Source organism: Eleutherodactylus coqui, chromosome 1 (genome assembly GCF_035609145.1).
Source record: "Eleutherodactylus coqui strain aEleCoq1 chromosome 1, aEleCoq1.hap1, whole genome shotgun sequence".
Taxonomy (NCBI): Eukaryota; Metazoa; Chordata; class Amphibia; order Anura; family Eleutherodactylidae; genus Eleutherodactylus; species Eleutherodactylus coqui.
The window spans coordinates 534,432,550-534,452,956 of NC_089837.1; the positions used below are offsets into that span (position 1 = coordinate 534,432,550).

A 20,407-nucleotide genomic window follows, 5' to 3' on the forward strand; every position below is an offset into this window, starting at 1 on the left:
ATTATCTGCTGTACAGTAGACTGTCTCTCCATACTACACAGACCTGTATTATCTGCTGTACAGTAGACTGTCTCTCCATACTACATAGACCCGTATTATCTGCCGTACAGTAGACTGTCTCTCCATACTGCACAGACCTGTATTATCTGCTGTACAGTAGACTGCCTCTCCATACTGCACAGACCTGTATTATCTGCTGTACAGTAGACTGTCTCTCCATACTGCACAGACCTGTATTATCTGCTGTACAGTAGACTGTCTCTCCATACTACACAGACCCGTATTATCTGCTGTACAGTAGACTGTCTCTCCATACTGTACAGACCTGTATTATCTGCTGTACAGTAGACTGTCTCTCCATACTGCACAGACCTGTATTATCTGCTGTACAGTAGACTGTCTCTCCATACTACACAGACCTGTATTATCTGCTGTACAGTAGACTGTCTCTCCATACTACACAGACCTGTATTATCTGCCGTACAGTAGACTGTCTCTCCATACTGCACAGACCCGTATTATCTGCTGTACAGTAGACTGTCTCTCCATACTACACAGACCTGTATTATCTGCTGTACAGTAGACTGTCTCTCCATACTGCACAGACCTGTATTATCTGCTGTACAGTAGACTGTCTCTCCATACTACACAGACCTGTATTATCTGCTGTACAGTAGACTGTCTCTCCATACTACACAGACCTGTATTATCTGCTGTACAGTAGACTGTCTCCCCATACTACACAGACCTGTATTATCTGCTGTACAGTAGACTGTCTCTCCATACTGCACAGACCTGTATTATCTGCTGTACAGTAGACTGTCTCTCCATACTACACAGACCTGTATTATCTGCTGTACAGTAGACTGTCTCTCCATACTACACAGACCTGTATTATCTGCTGTACAGTAGACTGTCTCTCCATACTGCACAGACCTGTATTAACTGCTGTACAGTAGACTGTCTCTCCATACTACACAGACCCGTATTATCTGCTGTACAGTAGACTGTCTCTCCATACTGCACAGACCCGTATTATCTGCTGTACAGTAGACTGTCTCTCCATACTACACAGACCTGTATTATCTGCTGTACAGTAGACTGTCTCTCCATACTGCACAGACCTGTATTATCTGCTGTACAGTAGACTGTCTCTCCATACTACACAGACCTGTATTATCTGCTGTACAGTAGACTGTCTCTCTATACTACACAGACCTGTATTATCCGCTGTACAGTAGACTGTCTCTCCATACTACACAGACCCGTATTATCTGCTGTACAGTAGACTGTCTCTCCATACTACACAGACCCGTATTATCTGCTGTACAGTAGACTGTCTCTCCATACTACACAGACCCGTATTATCTGCTGTACAGTAGACTGTCTCTCCATACTACACAGACCCGTATTATCTGCTGTACAGTAGACTGTCTCTCCATACTGCACAGACCCGTATTATCTGCCGTACAGTAGACGGTCTCTCCATACTACACAGACCTTTATTATCTGCTGTACAGTAGACTGTCTCTCCATACTACACAGACCTGTATTATCTGCCGTACAGTAGACTGCCTCTCCATACCACACAGACCTGTATTATCTGCTGTACAGTAGACTGTCTCTCCATACTACACAGACCTGCATTATCCGCTGTACAGTAGACTGTCTCTCCATACTACACAGACCTGTATTATCTGCTGTACAGTAGACTGTCTCTCCATACTACACAGACCCGTATTATCTGCCGTACAGTAGACTGTCTCTCCATACTGCACAGACCTGTATTATCTGCTGTACAGTAGACTGCCTCTCCATACTACACAGACCTGTATTATCTGCTGTACAGTAGACTGTCTCTCCATACTACACAGACCTGTATTATCTGCTGTACAGTAGACTGTCTCTCCATACTGCACAGACCTGTATTATCTGCTGTACAGTAGACTGCCTCTCCATACTACACAGACCTGTATTATCTGCTGTACAGTAGACTGTCTCTCCATACTACACAGACCTGTATTATCTGCTGTACAGTAGACTGCCCCTCCATACTACACAGACCTGTATTATCCGCTGTACAGTAGACTGTCTCTCCATACTACACAGACCTGTATTATCTGCCGTACAGTAGACTGTCTCTCCATACTACACAGACCTGTATTATCTGCTGTACAGTAGACTGTCTCTCCATACTACACAGACCTGTATTATCTGCTATACAGTAGACTGTCTCTCTATACTACACAGACCTGTATTATCTGCTGTACAGTAGACTGTCTCTCCATACTACACAGACCTATATTACCTGCTGTACAGTAGACTGTCTCTCCATACTACACAGACCTGTATTATCTGCTGTACAGTAGACTGCCTCTCCATACTGCACAGACCTGTATTATCTGCCGTACAGGAGACTGCCTCTCCATACTACACAGACCTGTATTATCTGCCGTACAGTAGACTGTCTCTCCATACTGCACAGACCTGTATTATCTGTTGTACAGTAGACTGTCTCTCCATACTGCACAGACCTGTATTATCTGCCGTACAGTAGACTGTCTCTCCATACTGCACAGACCTGTATTATCTGCCGTACAGTAGACTGCCTCTCCATACTACACAGACCTGTATTATCTGCCGTACAGTAGACTGTCTCTCCATACTACACAGACCTGTATTATCTGCCGTACAGTAGACTGTCTCTCCATACTGCACAGACCTGTATTATCTGTTGTACAGTAGACTGTCTCTCCATACTACACAGACCTGTATTATCTGCCGTACAGTAGACTGTCTCTCCATACTGCACAGACCTGTATTATCTGCTGTACAGTAGACTGCCCCTCCATACTACACAGACCTGTATTATCCGCTGTACAGTAGACTGTCTCTCCATACTACACAGACCTGTATTATCTGCTGTACAGTAGACTGTCTCTCCATACTGCACAGACCTGTATTAACTGCTGTACAGTAGACTGTCTCTCCATACTACACAGACCCGTATTATCTGCTGTACAGTAGACTGTCTCTCCATACTGCACAGACCCGTATTATCTGCTGTACAGTAGACTGTCTCTCCATACTACACAGACCTGTATTATCTGCTGTACAGTAGACTGTCTCTCCATACTGCACAGACCTGTATTATCTGCTGTACAGTAGACTGTCTCTCCATACTACACAGACCTGTATTATCTGCTGTACAGTAGACTGTCTCTCTATACTACACAGACCTGTATTACCCGCTGTACAGTAGACTGTCTCTCCATACTACACAGACCCGTATTATCTGCTGTACAGTAGACTGTCTCTCCATACTACACAGACCTGTATTATCTGCCGTACAGTAGACTGTCTCTCCATACTACACAGACCTGTATTATCTGCCGTACAGTAGACTGTCTCTCCATACTGCACAGACCTGTATTATCTGTTGTACAGTAGACTGTCTCTCCATACTGCACAGACCTGTATTATCTGTTGTACAGTAGACTGTCTCTCCATACTGCACAGACCTGTATTATCTGCTGCACCGTAGACTGTCTCTCCATACTACACAGACCTGTATTATCTGCTGTACAGTAGACTGTCTCTCCATACTGCACAGACCTGTATTATCTGCTGTACAGTAGACTGTCTCTCCATACTACACAGACCTGTATTATCTGCTGTACAGTAGACTGTCTCTCCATACTACATAGACCCGTATTATCTGCCGTACAGTAGACTGTCTCTCCATACTGCACAGACCTGTATTATCTGCTGTACAGTAGACTGTCTCTCCATACTGCACAGACCTGTATTATCTGCTGTACAGTAGACTGTCTCTCCATACTACACAGACCCGTATTATCTGCTGTACAGTAGACTGTCTCTCCATACTGTACAGACCTGTATTATCTGCTGTACAGTAGACTGTCTCTCCATACTGCACAGACCTGTATTATCTGCTGTACAGTAGACTGTCTCTCCATACTACACAGACCTGTATTATCTGCTGTACAGTAGACTGTCTCTCCATACTACACAGACCTGTATTATCTGCCGTACAGTAGACTGTCTCTCCATACTGCACAGACCCGTATTATCTGCTGTACAGTAGACTGTCTCTCCATACTACACAGACCTGTATTATCTGCTGTACAGTAGACTGTCTCTCCATACTGCACAGACCTGTATTATCTGCTGTACAGTAGACTGTCTCTCCATACTACACAGACCTGTATTATCTGCTGTACAGTAGACTGTCTCTCCATACTACACAGACCTGTATTATCTGCTGTACAGTAGACTGTCTCCCCATACTACACAGACCTGTATTATCTGCTGTACAGTAGACTGTCTCTCCATACTGCACAGACCTGTATTATCTGCTGTACAGTAGACTGTCTCTCCATACTACACAGACCTGTATTATCTGCTGTACAGTAGACTGCCCCTCCATACTACACAGACCTGTATTATCTGCTGTACAGTAGACTGTCTCTCCATACTACACAGACCTGTATTATCTGCTGTACAGTAGACTGTCTCTCCATACTGCACAGACCTGTATTAACTGCTGTACAGTAGACTGTCTCTCCATACTACACAGACCCGTATTATCTGCTGTACAGTAGACTGTCTCTCCATACTGCACAGACCCGTATTATCTGCTGTACAGTAGACTGTCTCTCCATACTACACAGACCTGTATTATCTGCTGTACAGTAGACTGTCTCTCCATACTGCACAGACCTGTATTATCTGCTGTACAGTAGACTGTCTCTCCATACTACACAGACCTGTATTATCTGCTGTACAGTAGACTGTCTCTCTATACTACACAGACCTGTATTACCCGCTGTACAGTAGACTGTCTCTCCATACTACACAGACCCGTATTATCTGCTGTACAGTAGACTGTCTCTCCATACTACACAGACCCGTATTATCTGCTGTACAGTAGACTGTCTCTCCATACTACACAGACCCGTATTATCTGCTGTACAGTAGACTGTCTCTCCATACTACACAGACCCGTATTATCTGCTGTACAGTAGACTGTCTCTCCATACTACACAGACCTGTATTATCCGCTGTACAGTAGACTGTCTCTCCATACTGCACAGACCTGTATTATCTGCTGTACAGTAGACTGTCTCTCCATACTACACAGACCTGTATTATCTGCTGTACAGTAGACTGTCTCTCCATACTACACAGACCTGTATTATCTGCTGTACAGTAGACTGTCTCTCCATACTACACAGACCTGCATTATCCGCTGTACAGTAGACTGTCTCTCCATACTACACAGACCTGTATTATCTGCTGTACAGTAGACTGTCTCTCCATACTACACAGACCTGTATTATCTGCTGTACAGTAGACTGTCTCTCCATACTGCACAGACCTGTATTATCTGCTGTACAGTAGACTGCCTCTCCATACTACACAGACCTGTATTATCTGCTGTACAGTAGACTGTCTCTCCATACTACACAGACCTGTATTATCTGCTGTACAGTAGACTGCCCCTCCATACTACACAGACCTGTATTATCCGCTGTACAGTAGACTGTCTCTCCATACTACACAGACCTTTATTATCTGCCGTACAGTAGACTGTCTCTCCATACTACACAGACCTGTATTATCTGCTGTACAGTAGACTGTCTCTCCATACTACACAGACCTGTATTATCTGCTATACAGTAGACTGTCTCTCTATACTACACAGACCTGTATTATCTGCTGTACAGTAGACTGTCTCTCCATACTACACAGACCTGTATTACCTGCTGTACAGTAGACTGCCTCTCCATACTGCACAGACCTGTATTATCTGCTGTACAGTAGACTGTCTCTCCATACTACACAGACCTGTATTATCTGCTGTACAGGAGACTGCCTCTCCATACTACACAGACCTGTATTATCTGCCGTACAGTAGACTGTCTCTCCATACTGCACAGACCTGTATTATCTGTTGTACAGTAGACTGTCTCTCCATACTGCACAGACCTGTATTATCTGCTGTACAGTAGACTGTCTCTCCATACTGCACAGACCTGTATTATCTGCTGTACAGTAGACTGTCTCTCCATACTACACAGACCTGTATTATCCGCTGTACAGTAGACTGTCTCTCCATACTGCACAGACCTGTATTATCTGCCGTACAGTAGACTGTCTCTCCATACTGCACAGACCTGTATTATCTGCCGTACAGTAGACTGTCTCTCCATACTACACAGACCTGTATTATCTGCCGTACAGTAGACTGTCTCTCCATACTACACAGACCTGTATTATCTGCCGTACAGTAGACTGTCTCTCCATACTGCACAGACCTGTATTATCTGTTGTACAGTAGACTGTCTCTCCATACTGCACAGACCTGTATTATCTGCTGCACCGTAGACTGTCTCTCCATACTACACAGACCTGTATTATCTGCTGTACAGTAGACTGTCTCTCCATACTACACAGACCTGTATTATCTGCCGTACAGTAGACTGTCTCTCCATACTACACAGACCTGTATTATCTGCCGTACAGTAGACTGTCTCTCCATACTGCACAGACCTGTATTATCTGTTGTACAGTAGACTGTCTCTCCATACTGCACAGACCTGTATTATCTGCTGCACAGTAGACTGTCTCTCCATACTACACAGACCTGTATTATCTGCCGTACAGTAGACTGTCTCTCCATACTACACAGACCTGTATTATCTGCCGTACAGTAGACTGTCTCTCCATACTGCACAGACCCGTATTATCTGCTGTACAGTAGTCTGTCTCTCCATACTACACAGACCTGTATTATCCGCTGTACAGTAGACTGTCTCTCCATACTGCACAGACCTGTATTATCTGCCGTACAGTAGACTGTCTCTCCATACTGCACAGACCTGTATTATCTGCCGTACAGTAGACTGTCTCTCCATACTACACAGACCTGTATTATCTGCCGTACAGTAGACTGTCTCTCCATACTACACAGACCTGTATTATCTGCCGTACAGTAGACTGTCTCTCCATACTGCACAGACCTGTATTATCTGTTGTACAGTAGACTGTCTCTCCATACTGCACAGACCTGTATTATCTGTTGTACAGTAGACTGTCTCTCCATACTGCACAGACCTGTATTATCTGCTGCACCGTAGACTGTCTCTCCATACTACACAGACCTGTATTATCTGCCGTACAGTAGACTGTCTCTCCATACTACACAGACCTGTATTATCTGCCGTACAGTAGACTGTCTCTCCATACTACACAGACCTGTATTATCTGCCGTACAGTAGACTGTCTCTCCATACTACACAGACCCGTATTATCTGCCGTACAGTAGACTGTCTCTATAATGCATGGACTTGTTTTACAACTTTTCCTCCCACTCAAGCAGATTTGAGCTTTGGGAGAAAAGCTCGGAGGAGACATTATTAGGTAAACATGGTTGTTACAATCCCCACCTGAAGCTCTTTCTGAAGGTCTGTGGAGGTCCCCAGAGATGCAGCCACCATGCTGCTGGTGACTGGGAAGTTCTCCGGTAGGTTGAGGCATTTCCGGATCAGCATTGGGTTGACGCCATTCAGGTACTGGTAACCAAAGAAGGAGTCCTCATTCCATCTCTTGGAGACCTCATCTGGAGACGACAGAGAGATGGAGACTGGTTAACAGCAGACAATGATCATTCATGTAAAGACTGCAGGTGGGGGGAGGGCAGAGGTTAATAATACAAGAAATAACATAATCCAAGAGGTAGAAGCATCAGAACACGAGGACTAGATCCTCCTACCGACCATCATCCCAGATACAGGGTGCATATGACATCCATCCATCCAGCCTCTGGTGCCTTCGGGATGTGCTGGACTATCAGGATGCTTAGTATCAGGTGAGGTTCACATGCAGCAGATTACGTGAAGAAATGTAATCAAATGAAAATTCCTCCTATGCACGGGGGCGTCTGAAGCAGGCCCATGTGCATGTACCATAACACGCCCACCCATCATGCATTTCTCCACAATGTCCCATCTTGTGTTTCATCTTAAATGCCTTTTACCTGTTTTTAAAGAATTCCTTTGTATAACTGACCAAGACCCGGGCGCCCCAGATATTAGACTGATTCAATCTCATCGGGGACAGGCTGGACTAGGGGAGTGGGGGATGATAAAAGTATAGCCGAGACATGTGGGATCTGAGCAGGACAGGCTACACACATCTGTCCTGGATTCATGCACTGAATGTTTTTAGTATTTTTGTATCTCTAAAGCTTTGACTTTTGCATCATCTGAACTGCATCCTTTATCATCTTGAAGATTCTTTTATCTTGGAAACCTCAGTATTCCATGATTTAACAAGAAACCTTCTCAAGGCCCAAAGAGGAGAAGAAACAGAACAGTAAATGGTGAGCCGGCTGGATTAATGAGGAATCAGATGCCCTTTTCTCTTCTGAGGGGCAAATATGCCTGTGGAACGCTGAAACGGAAGGTTTAGAAAGTGTCTGAATCCTAGGAAGAAGTTCATGGACACCGAGTCTCAGCTGGAAGAGATTTATGCTGATTAGAATGAGAGAATAGAAGAGGATGTAAAACAAGAGTCCGTATGGAGTTTCTCAGAAGTAACTCAGAATTCCCATGTGATTGTTCTGATACAAATCCCCCCCCCCCCCCCCCCCCGTCCCAGGAATGAAGGCACGGAATTTAGCAGAGCCAGGTGGACTGCAGCATGACACGGCCAGGCAGGCAGGGGTTAATAAAGTTAAAATGGAGGTAGTGTGTTTAGAGCGAACATTTTAATGTGGGTCGGTGTAGAAGGTCCTGTGATACTGGTGAGCTGCTCGGAATATGGGTTGGCTACACAGGCTTCTGGACGGAAGGCATTACCTTTGTTTTGTGGCGAAAGCCTTTCTGGTGATTGGCCAGTTGTTCTCCTACTCCACATCACGAGGCTTTCTCAGGGCACACCTAACGTACAGCATGCACAATGATGGGCTGTGGAGCCAATCTTTAGAGGATTAGGACAAAATTTTGGCCAGAACAAAAACTCTATGGAGTCAAAGCAGAGGGGCCCCTAGGGGCCTGAACGGTAGGTGATAATGGGGGAGGTAGGAGGGAAGTGGCATCGTCATCGGGGGCTATAGGAAGCAGTGGCTATAGGAAGCAGTGGGACGTTCTAGTCATTGGAAACGGGAGTGCAGATGGATAGAGTAGATGGCACACATGGGGCCTTTACCGGTGTCCGATTGTCTGTAAAGAGTACTTTATACGTTTGTTTTGAAGGTACGTTAGGCGCACAATTAAAGCCTGAAGTAACAGAAAACCTATGGAGTAGGGAAGATATTGACATTCTTACCAATAGAATGGTTTAGCATTGAGCAGGGGGAATAAGGAAAGGAACATAGAAAAGGAGGGAGATCGGGAGAGAAGGCGTTTTCCTTCAATTCCTCGTACCGTTGGGAATCGGTTACTGGCGTTTGCAATTTTGGGGAGTGTCATTGATAAAAGGATGCAGAAAGCTGCCCTGGATTATTTTGCTATCTTGATGCGATGTGGGAAGTCTATAGGATTTACGAAGGTATTGTGTGGTTAAAGAATGATGAGCAGTTTAGGCAGAGAATGGCGGTGCAGCCTTTGTTGCATTAGGACCGCAAAGATATTGGACTTTGGATTCATGTTGACTCTAAAGGTGCCTAACGGGGGGATATGGTAACTCAAATAGCAACTCTGCCATGTTGGATCCCTTTCGGTCAGGCTCTGATGGTTCTAAACAAAGAGGGGATCACCGGGCCCTATCAAGAAGGGTGTGTGCTGGCTATTCAATGAGAGCAGGTGTAGATGGGGAACATCATGTATCTATCGACAGGAATGAGGTGGATCCAGTCACCCCATCCTTCATTGCTTCAAGAGATCGAAGGTTACAGGACAACGAGGCTCAGATAGTGCTGAGAAAAGGGGCGACTCCAGTGACCCGAAGTGCCATGATTCCAGGGTTAAAGAAGTACCCCGATCATGAAAAGGCAGGTTTTTGTGGGAGGGTTTTCGTGATGGATTTAGAATTCCATTCCGAGAAGGTCTTGCAGTCTATTGGGGATTTTCTGGAAGTGGTGAGAAAACATTAAAAAAATGTTGGTGGATGCTGGATCCATTAACATCGATTCCTTTGCACATTTAAGAGTTTCACCACTGGGGGTGTTCTAAAAAGGGGGTCAGTGATATAATAACCGGCCCTGGGGGTTAATCTGAGTCATTTTACACAGCAGATACAGGTAACCTAGCAACCAGTTAGTCCTTTTATTCAGCTGCACAAGTTAGAAAAAACGCTTAGAGACTCAAATAAGGCAGGTAGGTAGCCTAGCAACCAGATAGGCTGTGATTGGCTGCAGACAAACTGGTCAGGTAACAGAGGTGATAAATGGAGAAGGGTCGCAGGAAGCAGAAGAGATGAGCGAGATAAGCTGATAAAAGAGATGAGAGAGAAGTGGCAGAGAGCAACAGATGGCTGAGGAGCGGAAAGAGCAGCAGAAGAAAAGAGAGAAGGAGAGAAACAAGAGAGAAACAAGAGAGGAGCAGGAGAGAAAGAGAACAATCAAAGAAACAGTGAGCAACAGAGAAGGAGAGTCAGAATAGACAATAAAGAGAGATGGAGAGAAGAAATCCAGAGTAACCTCCCAGGATATACATGTGTTAGACACGAGTCTCTACATTGTGGCAACTTGTGTATCATTCATTCGTCACTGAGTGTGGAAGGACATTGCCTCATCTCCCTGCTTCATTAATGATAATATCGTGGTAACAGCAAGTTAAGCAAAATATCTGACTCTGTGTTATTCCACACCTCACAACTACAAATTGTCCCCAAAGGCGCTGGCGTCCGAGCAAAACAAAATCACAATAAATCGCCTACAAATAAAATTAGCGCTCACCATATCATAATTTATTGCAGCGGTTTGGTAAACGATATTGATGAGTCTATGACGTCGGTATCCTATTCGTCTCCTGGTGTGGCGGTGCGTTTAGTGCGGGCAGCGGGTGAAGGAGCATTAATGGCGAAGGCTGATCTTGAATAGACCTTCAGGCTTTTACCTGCTCACCCGTCTCTATGCACCTGTTAGGGTGTTTGACGATTTACTTTACATGGAGCGCCGTCTCCTCATGGGTTGCTCCATTACTTACTACAGGGAGTCATCCATTATTTAGATGACTTCCTTTGGGTCAGACCGACGAAATGGCAAACGTGCGATTTTACTACAAACACTTGCAGAGGTTTTTGGTGATTTTGGTGTGCCGGTAGCAGTAGACAAGACTGAAGGCTCTACTACTGCATTGTTTTCTGGATATCGAAATGGATTCACTGAGAATAGGGGGTTGTTTGCCCGAGGCAAAGTTAGGAGACTGGCAAGTTACGATTCAGGAGGTTTGGGCCATGACTAAGTTCAGCTTAGGGCTCGTACAATTACTATTCGGTATTAGGCATCCTCGGCATTCCGTCCGGTTAGATGAAGCACACAGGGGGGATCTTAGGATGTGGGAGGCGTTTTATCAGGCAGGACCTTATGGAGGACTGAAGCGCATTGTAATATACAGTTAGAGCTCGTCATTCATGCATCGGGTTTTATTGGCAGTGGTGTCTTTTCAAGGGAGGTGGAATGTGAGAACGTGACCCAGCGTGTGGCATTAGGGGGGATTAGCAATGTATGCTCTTTAGAATTGCTGCCAATGTCGGTTGCAGTAGAGATCTTGGCAGTCAGTTAGCAAACAAGGCGGTTCTGCTTCATTGTGACAATATGGCACTTGTAGATGTGGTCAACAGGTCCCAGCAGCACAACCTAACAGTGGCTAGTCATGGCTATCTTCATTCAGGTTACATATTGATATATTTATAGGAGTTCTGACGTGCTTATTATATTATATCCAATGTTGTGTTTTCCAGATTGTGTCGTCATCATTCAAGGTTTAATAAAGTTGTGATTATGCGTTTTAACAAGGTTAGGTGGGTAGTCAGGTAGTCCCCAAGATCGTCCCCATGCCAGCTCAAGTTTACTCAGTCAGTGCCTTTAAAACAAGAAAGTTGAGAGGAAGATGTTATCTGTATCAGAAGAGCGTCAGAAGATCAGAAAGTTCATGAACTTCATGCAAACTTAGAAACGAGATATTTCATACAACACTAATGGATTCGAAGTGTTGGTGCATTCACCGAGGTGGAAGGAATCCGGGGCGCACAAAGTAACTCCACACAAGACTTTACAGAACAGACGAAAGGCTGATGAGTTAAATCTGAAGATATACGATCATTTAACAAAGACTGAAAAACATTCCATCTTTTTCTGAAACTGAAGAAGCATTTCAGAATACAGATGAATGGAATCTGAGGAATGAACAGAAACGTACAGCAAGATGATGGCTTCCCACCAAGGGTTCTGGGCATTCACAATGTTCATCTAATGAATGAGGATGATGATGCTGAAGTTCAATTTGATGATAGTCATAAACTTAGGCCTCCTTCTCACGGGCGACAGCGATATCGCAGCTGTGTTCCCGCAATTTCCGTGCAATATTGCTGCGTTTTCTCATAGTGATATTGCAATTCTGTGTTACTACAAAGTCGTGCAACTTTGTAGCACCCTTTTCCCGGAAATATAAGCCCTATCCCGAAAATAAGCCCTAGCTGCATTAAAAAAACAAAACAAAAAACAATACATTACCTAACAGGCGCTGTCCGATACATCGCATTTCTCCTTCTGAAGCTCCGCCGCACTTGTTTGCAGTCTACAGCTGCCGCTTCCTGGTTGTAGGGTTCATAAATCCCTCCTCCTCTAAGCGCTGACTCTGACTGGTTCTCCAGCACCACAGCTTAGCCAATCAATACAGCACTTGATGAACCAATCATGGCCATTTAATTGGCTGTGATTGGTTCGTCAAGCGCTGCAGTGATTGGCTGAGCAGCAGCACTTGAGAACTAATCAGAGCCAGCACTTACTGGAGGCGGGATTTATGAACCCTCTAACCAGGAAGCGGCGGCTGTAGACTGCAAACAAGTGTGCCTGAGCTTTGGGATGGGAAGTGCAGCGGAGCGGACAGCGCCCGTTAGGTAATGTATAGTTGTTTTTAATGCAGCTAGGGGTTATTTTAGGGGACACAGTAGGGCTTCCTTCTGTTAAAGTTGCGCCAAACGAAAACCGTGATTTCATGTGATGCGATGCAACACAAAGGAAGTCTCCATAGAGAAACATGGGCTGCAAAACATCACAAATCGCGGCAATATTCAGCTCGCTGCATTTTTTTTTCTTGCAATGTAGCAGCCTACAAAACATCTCTAATCTGAAGGAACCCACAGGACAGCACGGGCCGCACATACATGCGGTTCGTAGCACTGTTGCTACGCGCGAAAATTTCACCATTTTGTCAACCATGTGAAAGCGACCGAACAGATCATTTTGTGCATGGCGGGGACTCTGAGGGCTCTTTCTGTTGTGTTAACTATATATGCAAGGTGATGTTTTTACATTCTGAGCTAGCCAATAGGATGTGATGGAGACGGCTCTACGACAAAGGCATACGTAAAGAAATGATCCTGCACCAATCGCCAGGAGGAGCCCTCTTTACGAGAGGCTATTATTATGGCTCATATTAGAAGGTCCAGGAAGACTCTAGTGGACAGAAAGCCAAAGCGAATAAGACAAAGACGGTTTAATGTTATCCCTGCACCTCCTTACCGCCCCCCCCCCCCCGATTGCTTTCTAATAACGGATTTTCACATGAAATCCCCTACTGCCTGTGTTCCCCCGTGCCCCGCAAGACCTAAAGAGGAGGAGTACAAGCCATTTATAATCTAGTAAGACCAGAACTGCATCTATGAGGCTTATAGCAAATATGCTGGAAACCAAAAGTAGAAGAAGTGAGGAGGCCAGAGAAGACAGGAGCTGAAACCACACGGAGACCACCACAGAAGAGACGTAGAGGAAACGCACCGGAGATGTCGCTTCTCTTGCAGGTAAATATCGTCTTGATGTCGTCTACAGTTTTCCAGGAATTTTTATTAAATGTAAGACCTTTTAAAGCTACTTCTGCTCCCCTGTAAGAAAGCAGATGGAGTTCAGGAGGTCATCAGTCCTCGGGTCAAAGAAGATCATAGATTGTTACACACAGAGGATAATATAAGAATCAGGTGTCCTTCATTTTATATTGTATAACTTCTCCCCAGTGACCACACAACACTACTATAGACAGAGGTAAAGGTCGGGGGGCAGAGTCCGTACATGTCATGGGGGCCGTGAGACCAAATGTCCTTCAGCCAAGCGCCTGGAAATGGTTCCAACGGACACAGGGGTGTAATGATGGCGCCCCCTGTCTCTGGATGGTGGACAACAGAGCAGTTGGAGCTGCTGGTGCTTTTCAGACGATCAGACAGTCTTCTTTACTGGTGGTCTTTAGGGGGTATCTTGAGTTTGGTCACCTTGTGTGCCCTCAGACATCCACTAGCCCCAACACCTCCTAACATTCTGGCCAGGCACTCCTCTCTACTAGTGGTCTGTAGGGGGGCGTCCTGAGCCCAGTCGCCTTGTGTGCCCCCATCCACTGGTCCTAACACCTCCTAACAGTCTGGTCAGACGCTCCTCTCTACTGGTGGTTTGTCGGGGGCGTCCTGAGCCTGGTCACCTTGTGTGCCCCCATCCACTAGTCCCAACACCCCCTAAGAGTCTGGTCAGACGCTCCTCTCTACGGGTGGTTTGTCGGGGGCGTCCTGAGCCCGGTCACCTTGTGTGCCCCCATCCACTAGTCCCAACACCTCCTAACAGTCTAGTCAGATGCTCCTGGTGGTCTGTAGGAGGCATCCTGAGCCCGGTCGCCTTGTGTGTCCTCACATTTCCACTGCTCCCAACACCTCCTAACAGTCTGGTCTGATGCTCCTCTCTCTTGGTGGTCTGTCGGGGGGTCCTGAGCTTGGTTGCCTTGTGTGCCATTATCCACTGGTCCCAACACCTCCTAACAGTCTGGTCAGATGCTTCTCTCTCTTGGTAGTCTGTAGGGGGCATCCTGAGTCCGGTTGCATCCACTGGTCCCAATACCTGCTAACAGTCTGGACAGAACGACCTAGTGGGGGACAAATCATGGATATGACCATTCAGCTGCTCACATCCCAATAATGTGCCCCTCTCAGACTCTGGTAACGGGGTGAAATCTCATCTCTGCGTCGTAGAGGCGTCTTGTGGTCAACAAGCTCTACACAAGCTGAAAAAAAGGTCACTACACAGATGGAGCCTCGGAGAGCCTTTTATAGGCCAAGGAGGAACCACTTTTAGGGCCTCCGGTGACCGTTCATCTAATCAACACAACTCTCATCATTTACAGATCTGCCAAAGATGAAACCGCATGTCCGGGTCTGCAGCAGAATGACAATTTCTTCTGGGGGCGGATTGTTTTTGAAATGGTGTATATGGGCTCGGGCTGAGGGGTGAAATCTAGAAACTTGTGATTGTTAACTTGAGCCCATCAACATCTGTGGTGGGCCAGTAATGAAAGCTTCTAGACCCCTCCTGCATTTTCCAATACAACACAATTGATACAAGCTCCAAAATTCATCCAGTACAATTGAGGTTTAATGAGAACTTACGATATTGCCCCCCTAAATAGGAAGCTGCCACGCTTTTGGTCGGAGAACTGTTCGTTGACAGGAAGATCACCAATGCCGTCTGCATCGATGCAGTGTGGGGACCCTGGAGCATACATCTTCCACCTGCAAAACAATCACCAGTGTTAGACATAAATGGGGGTCATGTTCCTGGGGTGCCCCCCACTATCCATATCACGTGGGCTTCCTGCTCTTGGAGGAGTGTCACTTACTTGTAAACTTCTCTATTGTTCTCCAGATGTCTCCTCCGTTGATCTTCATAGACATTGTCCGAGCCCAGTGACAATATATTGCCTGAAAGAAGAACAGGTCGCAGTGACTGTAGGTAGCGCCCCCTGCAGGGACTATGTGCTCCACCAGAGCTTCCTAAAAATATTCTTGGGGCTTTTTTACATGGGCTGGTAATGCGCAGTTTGAAGGTTTGTTCCCAATCATCGCTCCCTTGTATTCCAGCGATCTGCCAACATATAAGGAAATACTAATGTGTCAGCTGATCACATCTTCTTTGATGACATAGGAATGGTCAGCACAACTCTGGCATCCCATCAGCCTCCATGCCATTGTAGGTACCAATGGGTGTTCATGACAGCCGGGGTCTAGTAAAGGCTTTGCAGGGCTGTATGTATTCACGGCTATTTAACCCTGCTGAGGGTCTAACTATAAAAGTACTATATATTGTACAAGCGATCGGAACTTCCAGTCCCTGCTGGAAATAACAAAAGGTGAAACTAAGAGAACTTAAAAATCTAGCAATAACAGAATGAAATTGGTATTTCTGCTTCCGTAAAACACAGAACTTTTTAAATCTTTTTTTATCCAGTATGATGAACGCCGTAAAAGCTACATAATGCCAAAACTTGTCATGTTTACCGCCCCACCATAGAGGGTACACACTCCTCTGCTAGGACGGGCGCTGCTGTAGACTTCTAGGGAGTAACTAGGAGTGACCGGAGAATCTCCAGAAGTTCAATCATCACACAACATGTTCAGAGTTTTCACAATTGTTACCCTGCCTGATGAAGGGGCCCTTGTGCGCTGAAAGCTTCTGGTTGACCAAAGGTGTCACAGTTATAAGACTTTCATCTGTTTCATATAACAGTGCTAGAGATGAGCGAGCACCAAAATGCCCGGGTGCTCGTTGCTCGAGTCGAACGTTTCGTAATACTCGAGAGCTCGTTTCGAGTAACGAACCCCATTGAAGTCAATAGGGGACTCGAGCATTTTTGTATGGGACCGATGCTCCGCAAAGGTCATGACTTGTCAAACACCAGGAAACATCAGAAAGTCATGGAAACACCACAGAAACAGATAGGGAAGGGCAAGGGCAGCATGCATGGCTGCATCTGAGGCTCCCAGGTCCCACTATTAAGCCAAAATGTGGGCAAGAGCCTGGCGATCACCCCCCTAACAATTTACGTGGGACAAACCCTCATTAGCAAGGCACATGCTCTGGCACATCTTAGCTAAGTACCACACTAGCTCCAACCAAGGACAATCACCGCCTGCGGGTGACACTGCTGCCTCTTCTCCTGGGTTACATGCTGGCATTGCTGTCCAACCCCCCCGCACAATCCTGCGTCCACAGCGCACACAAAAGTTTCCCTGCGCAGCGTTCAGCTGCCCTCATGCCACACGCTCGCTTCATAGCCACACCAGCCTCATGTCTATTTATAAGTGCGTATTGGATGAGGAGGAACCGGAGGCACACACTGCAGAGGGTTGGCAGGGCCAGGCAGCGACCCTCTTTGAATGTATGAGTGATAGCCCCCAATGCTGAAGAGAATTGATGATAAATTGATGTATGATCATCATTCCAATCCCGTGCCACCTCCGTCACAAAATTGTCAGGAGCCACAAATGTTGGCATAAAGGGGACTCAGGTGCCAGCACTTCTACACATCTCCACAATGCAGCAGCGCCTACTAACACCAAAGACTGTTTTGAAGCAGGAGGTGTCGCAAAAGTAACCACCACAGGTATACAGTGACCCTGTGAACGTCTCATGAAATCCCTAACGCTTCCTGTGAATGCTCCAATCCTGTATCTCAGAAAACTGTGGTAATTTGTAGCACGAGAGATAAAACATGCCGACCAACGCAGATCCCGAGACCCCAAGCAGGAGAAGGAGGTGGCATAACAAGGCCAAGAAACCATGACCGAGGTAGGACCCGCAATACTCTGTGTGAGAAGCACGTGAGCAGGCCCTGGGTCAGGCTCGGTCCCAGCCTCCACCTTCTGTGACCCAAGGTGCCGTTAGTTACATATCAATGGGAAACCCATGTGTCCCCACACAATTCATTCTGTGTAGGTGTCGGATAGCTAAAACACTGCTATGGGAAGTGTTTGTGCACTCACAGCATAGGTGAGTTCATGAAACCCAAGGAAAGTATTAAACATTAAGCAATTACAGTGCCCCAACATGGCAGAGTTTCACCCCTTCCAGGACCTCAGCCTCTGCACACACCTTCAGTAATCGTGGGCATAAAGCAGACTCCCATGCTAGTACAGCTGTAAACGTCTCATTAAATCAGTTATGGTTGCTTTCATCGTTTCAAAGACCGGATGAGCCACAAGTTTCACAGGCCAAACCGGGCACAGTTGCAAACCCCCCCCCCCCTACCCTGGACTTTGGCCTCTGCCCACACCATCAGCAATCATGGGCATAGAGTGGACTTGGATGCTAGTACAGCTGTGAACGTCTCCTTTATTCAGTTACGCTTCTTTTGATTGGTCTAGACCAGTGTCTCAGATAACTGTGGTAACACAAGAGCAAATACATGTCGACCAACGCTGATCCCCAGACCCCAAAGCAGGAAGAGGAGGTGGCACTCTGCACCCTACCCAAGTAATTTAGTGTATTAGTGCCAGATAGCTAAAACACTGCATTGGAAAATCTTTGTGCACCCACAGCATAGGTGAGCCCATGAAACTCAAAGACAGTATTACACATGAAGAAATCTGAGTGCCCAAACATGGCAGAGTTTCACCCCATCAAGAACCTCGGCCCACACTTCTGCCCTAGTCATTCCATGTATTTGTGCCAGATAGGTAAAACACCGCAATGGGAAAGCTGTCTGCACCCTACCAAAGTCAATCAATGTATTTGTGCCAGATAGGTAAAATAATACAATGGGAAGTCTTTCTGCACCCACAGCATAGGCGAGCCATGAAACTCAAAGACGGTATTACACATAAAGAAATCACAGTGCCCAAACATGGCAGAGTTTCACCTCGCCAAGAACTTTGGCCTCGGCTCACACCCTCAGTAATCGTGGGCATTAAGCGGACTCGGATGCTAGTACAGCTGTGAACGTCTCATTAATTCAGTAAAGTTCCTTTTGTTTGGCCCAAACCAGTGTCTCAGATAACTGTGGTAGCAAGAGAGCAAATACATGTTGCCCAGTGCTGATCCCCTGACCCCAAGCAAGAGGAGGTGGCATTACAAGGCCAAGAAACCATGACTAAGGTAGGACCCGCAATACTCTGTGGGGTAAGTATGTGAGCGGGCCCTTGTCAGGCTCGGTCACAGTCTCCACCTTGCGTGACCCAAGGTGCCATGAGTTACATAGCTATGGAAAAGCATGTGTCCCCACACAATTCATTCTGTGTAGGTGTCAGGCAGCTGAAAACCGCTATGGGAAACCTTTGTGCACCCACAGTATAGGCGGACCCCTGAAACTTTTCTGTTGCAAGAGTATAAGTGGACCACTGAAACTTTTCTGTTGCAAGAGTATAGGCGGACCCCTCAAACCTTTCAGTAGTAAGTGTCTAGGCGGACCCCTGAAACATGTCTGTAGCAAGAGTATAGGCAGACCCCAGTAACATTTCTGTAGCAAAGGTATAGGCAGACCCTTGTAACATTTCTGTAGCAGAAGTATAGGCGGACCTCTGTAACATTTCTGTAGCAAGATTGTAGGCGAACCCCTGAAACATCGGTGTACCAAGAGTATAGGCGAACACCTGAAAAAATTTGGTTACCAAGAGTGTAGGTGAAGGCCGGAAAGATTAGTTAGATAATAGAGATGAGCGAACGTACTCGTCCGAGCTTGATACTCGTTCGAGTATTAGGGTGTTCGAGATGCTGGTTTCTCGAGGCGTGCACCACGCGATGTTCAAGTTACTTTCACTTTCATCTCTGAGACATTTGCGCGCTTTTCTGGCCAATAGAAAGACAGGGAAGGCATTACAACTTCCCCCTGCAACGTTCAAGCCCTATACCACCCCCCTGCAGTGAGTGGCTGGCGAGATCAGGTGTCACCCGAGTATATAAATCTGCCCCTCCCGCGGCTCGCCACAGATGCATTCTGACATAGAGGAGGGAAAGTGCTGCTGATGCTGCTGCTATAGGGAGAGTGTTAGGTGTAATATTAGGCTTCAAGAACCCCAACGGTCCTTCTTAGGGCCACATCTAACCGTGTGCAGTACTGTTGAGGCTGCTTTTAGCAGTGTTGCACTTTTTTTTTTGTGTATTGGCCGTGCAGAGCATTGCGTCCTCAGTCTGCAGTAATTTTACATAGTATAGGGCCAGTACTGGTGAGGCAGGTACAGTGGGAAAGGTGAAAGAGATATCCAGTCTATATAGGCAGTGGGCTTTTTCAAACAAATTTGGGAAAAAAAACTATATTTGGGCTGCCTGTGACCGTCCTCAGTGTACTGCGTGTCTGCTGGGGGTAGTAGTCCTAGTTAATACACAGCTAAGTGTTACAGCAGGCATGCGCAAAATAGTTTCCTGGCTCTGCGTTGCCCGTTACACCACCGCCGTCATCCCGTCCAGAGG

At 46.2% G+C, this 20,407-nt stretch overlaps 1 protein-coding gene across 1 annotated transcript in view; it reads right to left on the reverse strand.

The window, feature by feature from the left end:
* LOC136591789 (polyunsaturated fatty acid lipoxygenase ALOX15B-like) overlaps positions 1 to 20,407 on the reverse strand; it is a 116,146-nt gene that overhangs the window by 73,636 nt on the left and 22,103 nt on the right. Inside the window, exons 4-7 of the mRNA XM_066588551.1 lie at positions 15,843 to 15,924; positions 15,613 to 15,735; positions 13,970 to 14,073; positions 7,473 to 7,645 (exon numbers count right to left, since the gene is read on the reverse strand). Of these exons, the coding sequence (XP_066444648.1) occupies positions 7,473 to 7,645; positions 13,970 to 14,073; positions 15,613 to 15,735; positions 15,843 to 15,924 (482 nt within the window). The remainder of the gene's footprint in view (positions 1 to 7,472; positions 7,646 to 13,969; positions 14,074 to 15,612; positions 15,736 to 15,842; positions 15,925 to 20,407) is intronic.